General features: G+C 34.0%; 2 protein-coding genes across 4 annotated transcripts; both read right to left on the reverse strand.

Annotated features, from left to right (window-relative positions):
- Positions 1–233: 233 nt before the first annotated feature.
- On the reverse strand, positions 234–6,771 carry LOC145315776 (RNA polymerase-associated protein RTF1 homolog). 3 transcript variants are annotated; one of them, XR_013878131.1, is made up of 12 exons: positions 6,643–6,771; positions 6,182–6,282; positions 5,729–5,817; positions 4,954–5,288; positions 4,609–4,832; positions 3,670–3,904; positions 3,080–3,190; positions 2,344–2,534; positions 1,911–2,102; positions 1,710–1,812; positions 844–1,460; positions 234–642 (listed from the first exon to the last, which is right to left on the reverse strand). XR_013878131.1 is itself a non-coding variant. In XM_080155861.1 (11 exons), the coding sequence occupies exons 1-11, from the start codon at positions 6,757–6,759 to the stop codon at positions 1,212–1,214; spliced, it is 1,947 nt and encodes a 648-aa protein (XP_080011987.1). In that variant the 5' UTR covers positions 6,760–6,771; the 3' UTR covers positions 234–1,211. The 3 variants fall into 3 exon arrangements, 1 of the variants encoding a protein (XP_080011987.1); XR_013878130.1 differs by having other exon boundaries at positions 234–648; XM_080155861.1 differs by having other exon boundaries at positions 234–1,460.
- Mdh1 (malate dehydrogenase 1) lies at positions 6,768–10,070 on the reverse strand. The gene is made up of 3 exons (XM_080155862.1): positions 9,790–10,070; positions 8,723–8,827; positions 6,768–7,912 (listed from the first exon to the last, which is right to left on the reverse strand). Exons 1-3 carry the CDS (start codon positions 9,862–9,864, stop codon positions 7,100–7,102), a joined length of 993 nt encoding a protein of 330 aa, XP_080011988.1. The 5' UTR covers positions 9,865–10,070; the 3' UTR covers positions 6,768–7,099.
- Between the last annotated feature and the right edge of the window lie 831 nt (positions 10,071–10,901).

The following is a 10,901-nucleotide window of genomic DNA, read 5'->3' on the forward strand; positions in this document are numbered from 1 at the left end:
GGTACCCAAAGTCTTTGAAATTTGGCAAAATAATAAAAGTTGCATGTGTTCTGGTACCCAAAGTCCAAGACTGTCAGAAATATGATCCATTGTCCCCTCCCTGGCTATTTACTTATTGATTACGAGATAGTTGCATTAACCCCCCCCCCCCCTAACTATACATTTTGTTGAGATTCGCTACTTAAGACCATTAGGAAGATGTGTTAGGTTCATGGAGGTAAATTGTAAAAAAATAAAATGAGAATTACTCTTTATTTCTTGAATGTATTATTTACACAAAAAAATATAACAATTCATTAGGTATAGTTAAATTTTACATTTTATCGTTTTTTTTTACATTTTCATATTAGTTGCATAACTTATTAACAATTATCATGTAGATAACTTCTTGATGAACTTTTTGAAAATTATTTTTTTTTATAACAAGATAATAAAATTAGGGTTTTTAGTTGATACAAACTCAATAGGTACTAACTTATATTCATATTAATAATTTATTTTCTTAAAAAATAATACCTACCTACTAACTTCATGATTTTAATAAAAAATGATTTATGTAGCAAAGTTTGAAATTTAATTAAATATAACATACAGAAATTGACATATTATGGTATAGAATATTATTAGATTGATATCACGGTGCTTTCCCTCAAATTAATTTTTAAACACTGAAAACATCCTGTCCTTATTTATCAAATTTTTAGTAATAGAAGTAGGTAGTTTTATTTACAGAAAAATTAATAGAATTTGAGATGTAGATTGCTTGCTCACTATATCCCCTTTCTTCATTTATTTTCAAAATAGTGGGAATGGGGATTCCTAGGCTCTTGCGAGGGAAACCACCGATATCACAAACAAAAATTGGAAATACACTAGAAACTATCATAAAATACAATTATTAAAACTTTTGTACTTGCATATTATGTATTTGAGATTGCAACAAAAAAAATTCAGCTACTTGGTGAGTGTTCTTTTTTTTATACTGTTTAGCAAATCAATATTATAGAATAAAAATCTAAAAAAGCTTTATATCATGAATTTTGTAAAGCTTTTTCAAACAAATACTGATAAACAAAATGGAATTTTAAAGTAAGACTATAAATATAAATACAGGAAATATTAAACTCCTAAAGAGCTTGTCTAAAAATGTTTCAACTTCGTACAGAATTAAACAATACACACATAAAATACATCAGTCAAAAAAAGTCATCTTATATAAGACCTCGTTTCTTTTTATAATCCGATAAGTTCAGACTTTTCTTGGGTCCAATATCCTGTTTTTCAGTGGTGACAGGGGTCAGGTTGAGCTTGATAGCGCTGTTGGGTGTGAAGCTGTCCAGGTTTATATCAATATCAAAGTCATGAGCAGTGAACAGGTCCTTGGTTTTAGCCGCGGGATTGTTTTCCTTCTTTTCATCATTGTTGGCCTGGTTAGTTCTACCAGGAATAATATCTGTGTCCTGGATAATATTAAAGTTAAAACATTAACAAGATCAAAAGAAAGACATAATCATTGGTTCCAAGGGAAGAAATGTCGCCAAAATACGTGGCAAATAAACGGAAAAAATTACTAAAATAGTCTTTTAAAGGATAATATAAACAGTCAATCTTAACAAAAGCTGAGTATATTTCCCCTATTTAAATCTGAAGTTATGCTTTCAGAAAATCACTAACGACAAAAACCTCAAAATCTATAATAAACACTTTACCTTGGTAATGTTATATTTTGGTTTAGGCAATTCTATTCCCATTTCAATAGCATTCTTCTTTCTAGCAATCACAGCTGTTGCAAGGGTTGGCTTAGTTTTTCGTCTATAAAATAGAAATTATATTCATATCTCTCAATTATTTCATAAAATAAATATCTTTGGGACGTAGCTGCTTTTATAAGACAATCAGTAAAGATTTACCTTGTAAATGGATCGCTGGTTTCTCCCATGGTTTTCTTCATCGCAATTTGGATAGCGATATCCTCTTCAGCCTTGGCAATGTTGTTCTTCCTGTTTCTATCATTGATGAGAGCAATTGTGCTAATCTTCTCACTCCTGTTCTTGTCCAGGTACTCAGCTCTCTCCTCTAGCTCATGAAGCTTCTTGTTCAATCTTAATTATAAAAAAAGTTCACTAGGTTTTTAATTTGAGTCAGGTCCTTCAAAGTAAGTCAAGATATTTGATTATTTAAATTTGACCATAAAGTATTTTATATTAGAAATTAGCAGAGGAATTGGGCACTAGAAAACCAAATTTATTTAACAATCAAGTATTTCAAATTTTTGTAATTTGGACTAGTTTAAACTAGTGAGAACTGGAGGCACATTTTATAATCTAGATAAAAGTTATTAACCTGTCAGCTTCTTCAAAATCTCCGTCTTGAGTGGCACAATCCCTTTCCTTTGTGAGTTTACTCTTGTACATGGCGTAGTTCTTGGGGTAGGCACAGAACCTTTCCTTCTCTTTCAGCACATGCTGCACATCCTTGTCTGTCATACGTCTTAAGTTAAACTTCTCTATCTGCTTTCTCTTATTCTCAGCCTCCTATAAATGTTTTCATACTCTTTAGTCTCAAATTAAGGTCAATATGATAACCTAATGTAAATTGTACTTTCTATAAAACCCGGTGTTACATTTTAAAACATACTTGAAAGCTAACAATGGATGCAGAACAATAAGATGGTATTAGAACGCTCGTTTAGAATTTTTATTTTAGTTATTTTGTGTTAGAATCAACTTATCTTTTTATTATCTGATTATATGTATTTTTTGCCTCCTCAAAAGTTTCCATATGTACAAAACAAAAGGTTTTACGGGAAATCGACATAAATACAATTTTTTCTTTTGATTTAATAATTACACTTGAACTGGTTTCATTGAATCGAAACCTTAGTTTTGACCGTGAAAATATTTTTGCCTGCTTCAATATATTAGGGCATAATATAAACTATGTGAAAAATTAATAATTGGAAATACATATGTTGGTTTTGCTACATTATGGACCAGACTGGTTTCATCTATTTAAATTTCTAGGTACCTTTTGATAAATCAAATTTTATTTATGATACTGAATATATATCTTGTGTTACCTCCATTGAAGGAATCATGATGCCAGATGTCATAGTATCTTCTCTCCATTTGGTAAATTCATTTTCAGTGAAATCCCTTTGAGAAACATATTCCATGCGAAAGTTTCTTTCCTAGGTAAATAATCTTATTTGTTAAGGTTTGAAAAGGGTAGTTTTTCATGTCAGTTTTTTCCAGCGAAATCAAAACGGTTCTAGAATCGCCAGGGAAATATGTGCCTTGTGTAGTTAAATTTGTTTGAAATATACATGAATTCAGTTCTATCTTCAATGAAAAGGCAAAACAAACTAGGCAATAAATATGCATTTTAACAAAAGTCTAACAGTTGTATAAACTATACATTGTATGTATATTCATGTCTAGTTACTTCGCCCCTAGTTCACGGTGCTGCGCATTTAAGGGACCGTGTTTGGAAAATTAAATTGAACGTTCTTAATTAACATATCTACAGTATTTCACAAGCACAACCCAATTGGTACGCCTTGAGATATTTTCTTGCATAAAAAAAACACCAACTAATACAAGTCTTCTTGAAAAAAATCAATATTTTATCAACAAAGGTACTGAAGAAAAACTTTAAAAAGTATCTTACCTGTTGAGCGTATCTCAATTTCAACACCTTATTAGTGCTCGTCTTGCCAAGCTTGTAGACCTTGGGTCCCTCAACAACACCAACAATCTCGCAAACACGATAAGTAGACTTCCCCAAGGTCTCCATTCCAATTAATATCCTGACAAATGCGCCACAGACAATATCGTCAAAGTGTGGCAGATGACACCACCGTTCAAGTTTGCTACGTGTCAACCGCATCTTCTCCAAATCAAGACTAAACAAAGGAGACCATTAAACGGTAAGAATTAAATTACGCTCACAACTTAAATATTAATTAAAGAGTTTTTTAAAAGTTAGAATCAAATCTAATTGAATTTAGTAAACAAATTCAAAACTTATATTGTAGTAGGTAATCTACAGAGACATTGCCTTTAAGTCTGTACAAAAATTATTTTCTAGGGATGGCAATCCGAATCCGAATCTGGAATCCAGAAACCGGAATCCGCCCAATTTTTGGCCAATTTTGGAATCCAGAATCTGAATCCGGAATCCGTTTTTTTTATAGCGGATTCGGATTCTTAATTGTTAGGCTAAAATTAGCGTCTAGAGTTTTTTCTTTCTACCCCGCCCCCACCTTATGAAGGCAAAGATCAAATTCACCCCCCCCCCCCTATCTCTCCCCACCTACACCACCAAGTCGAAAGATCAGAAAATATCAAAAAAACGCAGCTTTAGAATCTCCCCAGTACCCGGTATAACTTTATCCCTTAATTTATTATTTTAAGCCTTTTAAAATATTGCTAGAATCCGGAATCTGTCAAAAAATAAGAATCCGGAATCCGTCAAAAAAATAAGAATCCGGGATCCGCAGAGAATCCGTTTTATTTAGGCATTGCATTATCACATCAACAGAAACACGAACTTTTACAACAGAACAAACAGACCCTTCCCTATTGCTGCGACCACAACATTACTTACTTCGATTTAATATTTTCTCTTCTGACCGGTGAAGGAGATCTGGATCTGTGTGACGCGCTGGAGGATGAAGATGCTGACGAGGAGGATGATGAGGATCTCCTCCTCTCTGGAGATCTAGACCTGGATCTTTCTATCTCGTCATCGCTAGAGTCGGAGGAGTAGATGTCGTTTGCTTTCCATTTCTTCTTGTCAGTTTCTTCTTTCTTTTTCTTTTCTTTCTCCTCCTAAATTAATCAAATATGATTTTCTATAATTTTCTAAGATATATGAAAATTATATTTTCTAAACAACAACTGTCAATAAATGGCATAATAAAAGAACTAGCATATTTTAAGATTAACTTACTATTTTTTGTTGTTGTTCCTGCTTTTCTTTCCTTTTAGCTTTCAAAACATCCAGAGCCAAGGACTTTTTGTCCTTTTTATTTTCCATAGCTTCCTTCCTCGCTCTACTCCTTTCCTTGTTATCCAGAGCTTTGTTCACAGTTTTCATCTCCTCCTTGGTACTTTTCCTCTGAAGTTTTAATTTCTTTTCAATCTCATAGCGTTTCTTCATCATTTCTCTCTTCTCTGCTCTCTTAAAGATCTCCTCTTCTCTCTCCTTCTCATTCATCATTTCTAATCTCTTTCTGTCCTCCTCGTCTCCCATCAGCTCGTCATCAAGGCCGTCATCGAATTCACCTAAACAATAAAAAGTTATTTTCATTAAGGTAGGATTTACTGATGTATTTATTGTCATTGATTCGTTGGTTTACTGAGTCAGAAATGTTTTCATAATTTCAGATACAAACAAAATTAGCACTTTGTAATCATGGTAATTCTTAAGCAAGAGAAAAACAGGAAAAAGTTTCATATTTTCCTACAATCGGTGTATCCTACAAACCAGTTGAATAGTTGCGGAATATGAGAGTTAAAGTTCAAGTTCCCATGAGGCTGTGTCTCATTTGCAATATATTCACACAACGGGTCAAGTTCTTGTACTTGAGCATGGACCTTGAGCTGACCCTAGTGGCTAGTAAACAAAATTTCTTGTCCTACTCCATGACTACTTAGGTCCACACACTAAAAAACTATGGCTACACACATACAAAAACCAGTTCATTATAGATAAACCTACTTACCAACATCAGAATCTGAATCAGACACTTCCCCGTCCTCAACATCAGAACTCTTCTCTTCACCAGCCTTGGATGGCTCTTCATCATCCTCCCTACAATTTGTTTTGTTCTATTTAAAAATACATCAATTTTGAACAACAGGTTAAAGGGTGTTAGTTGTAAATAGGTGATTCCCTTTCAAGCAGATTTGAGAGTGCCGTAGGTCTCCCCAAAAGTTTTGGATTATATTAGGCATGGACAAACCCAACTTTAAGCTCTCAAAACCATTCTTGAGATACAAAGGCAATTTTTCGTACAACTTCCCCGTAAAAAAATAAAAAGCTTGGACGTCCTAGATCGTGTTAATTTATTAAAAAGTAGAAATAAATCATCTTAAGTGTATAGAACTTAAAATATTTGTTATTCCAGTTATACTCTCACGCCTGAGTGTAAATAAATTAAAATAGTTCCACTTACTTGTCGCTGTTTGAAGATGAAGATGAGGAAGATCTGGATACTGATCTGGACTTGGATCTGGATGAAGAACGGGATCTGGAGGTACTGCGCGATTTAGAACCCTGAATAATAACCAATGAAAATTGTTTTACAATCAAAACTATAAAAAAAGAAATCTATATAAGTTCAGTGGATTCGCTAATTTTATAAACAAAAACTACATTTTTTGGTAATTCAAATGAGCATTTGTTTGCGCAATTGGCAAAAAATTCAAACAAGTAAGAGATGGAATCTGTCCGTAACATTATAGATAAAAATATTTTTAACTCCAAATACATTGTTTATAAGATATCCCTTATTTTGCACATAAACTATAAAATTCTATAAAAACTTTCCTCTGATTGACCTCATTAATTGGAACAAACGTCTACTCAATGCTCTTCTAATTTTACAACTAAAAATTGGTGAAAGTATCTACTAACCTCAACCACTGGGGATTTCTTCCTCTTCTTTGCAATCTTTTGAAACTCCGAGTCAGAGAGATCAGAATCTGAATCTGAACTGGAATCCAACATGGCTACAGACTTTCGCTTCGACATTGTGTGCGTTTGTTTCTGCAATGTTCGTATAAAATGCAAATCTATATCTGACTAACACACTTATTCAGAACCAGGTTTAAGTAATGCCATCACCCAAAATATAGACTATGGATGTGTTACAAGCACAGTGGTAGAGAAGTAAGAAAGAAATATGTATGAAAAATCCAGTAAAAATATAGTCTGGATTAAAAAATTTATAACAAAATAAACAATTATAAATTCCATTTAATGTGATGATATTGATTGAAGTATATTACAATATATAAAATGATATTTAAAATTGTAACAACACTATAAATATATTTATTCCATTACATATAGGAAAGTTAAATTGAAATGATTAAGCAAGGCAGACAACCATAGCTTCATCTCTCTCCTCACACAGCTCCTTACCAGTCAGAGCAAGCTTCTCCTTGGCAAAATCTGACAGATTGAGTCCCTGAACGATGGACCACTTGCCATTCTGAATGGTGACTGGGAAAGAGAACATGACTCCTGCAGGAGTATCATAGGAGCCATCAGAGAATACACCCATGGAGACCCAATCATCAGCAGGTGTGCAGCTAAACCAGTTCTTCATGTGATCACTGGCAGCTTTAGCAGCTGACATAGCTGAGCTAAGCTTTCTGGCAGCAATGACAGCAGCTCCACGCTTCTGTACAGTTGGTACAAAGACGTCTCTCATCCAAGCTTCGTCGTTGATGATACCACTGGCCGCCTGTCCCTTAATAGTTGCCTGAGACATATCAGGGAACTGAGTGGAACTGTGGTTACCCCAAATAGTCATCTTTTTAACATCAACGCTGTCACACTTTGCTTTCTCCGCCAGCTGGGCCTTGGCTCTGTTCTGATCCAATCTGGTCATAGCAGAGAAGTTCTCTTTGGGAATGGAGGGAGCAAAGTGGGAGCAGATTAAAGCGTTGGTGTTGGCAGGGTTTCCAACAACCAGAACCTTAACGCTCTTCTTGGCATGGGTGTCCAAAGCCTGGCCCTGAACCTTGAAAATTCTGACGTTAGCGGCCAGCAGATCCTTTCTCTCCATGCCCTCTTTGCGAGGCATAGCTCCGACAAGGAATGCGGCGTCAATGTCCTTGAATGCAACAGCGGGATCGTCAGTCGCAACGACGTCACGTACCAAGGGAAGGGCGCAATCCTAAATTTTAAAATAATACAAAATTCAAGAAGAAAAATATTAAGTGCTTTAGATAAATATGGATAAATTAACCCTAAAACTATTGATAATTCATGGAGTGTAAATAATAAGATGCAAAAGATATTATTATAGGAAAAACTAATTATGATCCCCGTGGTCGTGACTTTGACATAAAACGCATTTCAAATTTAACATTAATCAATAAACAGTACAAATTACAAGATGTAAGTTATACCTAGAAAAGGGGGGGGGGGGGGGGTTTAATGCAACCATCTCGTAATCAATGTATAAATGGCACTTAGAATTCGAATTTTGATCTGAAATTTTGTATGAGTAATCCTTGGTAGGTCTATTTTCCCTAAATCGAACAAAAAGTTGCAAAAGTAGCGGCTAACGGCTGGCGGCTCAGCTGTTTAACCATTTTTGGGCTATTTTTAATTCAAATCCATCACGAAACATATCTCCACATAATATTCTTTTTCGCTCCAAAACGTTTTCAAACGGTTCTAGCCGGTAGTTGCTGGTACTAGAAATCTAAAAAATGTTTTTTTGTATCATTTCACACGATTTAAAGCAAAAATATGTTTCAAAAAGTTGATTCCCAAGTAATTTATGACAGCTTTGCCCTAAAAATAGCCAAAAAACGGCAAAATTCGAATTCTAAGTGCCATTTATACATTGATTACGAGATGGTTGCATTAACCCCCCCCCCCCTTATTTCATTACAATAAGTTCCTATTCAATTTAGAGATGAATAAAAAATACCTACTCTTTATTAACCTATCCCTTTAATATTCGATAATTACAAACCTGAATTTCCATAACGACACCATTGAGAACTCCCATCATGGGTGTGATGTCGAGTAGGTGCAGAATAAGAGGCTGATCATCTCCGAAAACATAGCCACTGGAAATCTGAATAACATGATGATTAAAAACATCACGTATAAGACAATATTTTGTTTGGAGATGAATTATGCACGAACGAGAGCACGTGATTTTAAAAAAACCTTACCGCAGTAATGATCGGCAATTTGTGTGTGTAAATTTTCTAGGTTTCTGTTAAGTATATTGATATGAACAATAAGATTTTTCATAGGTCTTATGAAGAAACAATAAAATATATTAAGAGATGCAATCATAGATTATCAAATTACCAAAGCATACTTTTGTGAATATGCCATATATTTAGAAAATGGGATGCTTATTTTAAAATTGTACGTGTGATTTATGTACTATTGCTTTTCATCAGCATTGCGGACTGGAGCCGTTTGATCTAGGTGCGGCTCCAGATTCGCGGAGCCGTCTGTGAAGATAACGGCTCCAGGTCCGACCCAAAATCGAGAAAAACTCATCATATTTGTTTGGCAAGTCTTTTTTTTGACTTTGGAAGGTTTTAAAAGTTCAATTTTTGATCAAAATGAACTTGAAAAACTTAAAAGGGGCATTTGCACATTTTAGCTAACCCGTAGACAAAGCCTTTTTTTAACAAAAATAACGGCTCCAACTCCAGCTAAATATGGCGGCTCCACAACGCTGCTTTTCATAAAATGTGATTTTATGCAATGATTTTCAAAAGAAAACATTTAATTCTCTAAAAACTGTGTTTTATTTCTAACTAAGAACTTAATTCATTTACACGCACGTACCTAGCTGTAGTTTCCGAAGCCTTGTAAATTAAAATTAAGCCTTGTAAATTACTGCTAATAGGTGATACAATACAATTGATCTCGTTCGATCATACAAACTACCACCAGTAAAAACCATTGGTTTATCAGTAAAGATTAAACGAACCAGCAACTTTAAATAAATGCCGGTATTTCATACTATTTAAATCGGCAATTTCGTTAATTTATATAAATAATATAAATAAGTACCTGATAAAGCAAAGAGTAAGCGATTTGGCCAGCGGCTCCAGTAACGGCAACTCTCAGAGGGCTCTTCTCAGACATTCTGACAGGAAATTCAAGATTTTCTGAAAACAGTGCAGAAAATCAAACTCTAATTCTTAGTAAATTTAGAGAAAAATGTGCATTTTTTTAAATAAATAATTACACAAATCGTTCCTAAAATATTATTCATAACAAAATCAATAATACCTTATTTACGTAATAAGAAATTAATAAATTATGATTATGATGCGTCTTGTTGCACAATAATTTAATAAAATAAAAATGAAAGATGTTGATGACTACGCGGCATTCATAGGAGGTTGCGCTAAATCAATCAATTACATTATTAGATAGGGAATTTATCTACCTACAATGGAAAATACCTATATATATAAATTAATACATTAAAAAATCTTTTAAACAAATAAAACGTTCGAGAGATTATTTCAAACATAAGATTTTTCACATTTAATACATTCAAGCATCCGTTTAAAGCTTCGTAATCTTTATCAGGTGCACACTGCACACACATGCAAGTTTCGTGGATATATTGTTGAACAACAATCAACCTTTATCATGTGTTGGCCAGAAATAAGGTACAAATTTAAGTAGATGAAAAAACTAAATCATGCTAAATAGGCACCATAAATAACATATATAGCTAGTTTATTAAAGATATATGTTACTAGCGGCTACGCCCCTAGAAGCATCTAGGGGCACTTAAGGTAGGAGGGGGAAAAGTCGACCTCATCCCATTTTAAATTTGAGTTTCAAGAGCAAAAAAAATTTTATTTGGGGGGGGGGGGTGAAGACACCCTCCCCAAAAATAGTTTAAATCCTTCCTAGGACCTATAAGAAGCTTCACTGTAAAGGAGAACAATATCGGTTCAGTGGTTAGCGAGATCTTTCGCGACAGACAAAAAACGCTTACTACTTTATATAATAGGATAAAGTTTTAGAGTGGTTAGATTTGGTTTAGTGTCCCCAACTGTTATAAGTATATTTTCTGACGTCGCAACACTTGTCTTTTTTTTTAAAAGCTGAACTTTATACACTCACGTACATGTCTGTAATGTTAATTTGAGAATTTTATTTTA

The sequence above is a fragment of the Acartia tonsa genome, chromosome 4, assembly GCF_053477335.1.
Source record: "Acartia tonsa isolate MP-2025a chromosome 4, ASM5347733v1, whole genome shotgun sequence".
In the NCBI taxonomy this organism is placed as follows: Eukaryota; Metazoa; Arthropoda; class Copepoda; order Calanoida; family Acartiidae; genus Acartia; species Acartia tonsa.

Excerpts from the sequence above, each read along its gene's own strand:
- LOC145315776 (XM_080155861.1), bottom strand. The coding sequence starts at position 6,759 with ATGTCGAAGCGAAAGTCTGTAGCCATGTTGGATTCCAGTTCAGATTCA. Across the intron at positions 4,833-4,953 it reads AGGAACAACAACAAAAAATA|GAGGAGAAAGAAAAGAAAAA; the intron begins GTAAGTTAATCT and ends TGATTAATTTAG. Across the intron at positions 1,461-1,709 it reads CAAAATATAACATTACCAAG|GACACAGATATTATTCCTGG; the intron begins GTAAAGTGTTTA and ends AATATTATCCAG.
- Mdh1 (XM_080155862.1), bottom strand. The coding sequence starts at position 9,864 with ATGTCTGAGAAGAGCCCTCTGAGAGTTGCCGTTACTGGAGCCGCTGGC. Across the intron at positions 8,828-9,789 it reads CTTACTCTTTGCTTTATCAG|ATTTCCAGTGGCTATGTTTT; the intron begins GTACTTATTTAT and ends CATGTTATTCAG. Across the intron at positions 7,913-8,722 it reads GTGTCGTTATGGAAATTCAG|GATTGCGCCCTTCCCTTGGT; the intron begins GTTTGTAATTAT and ends TTTAAAATTTAG.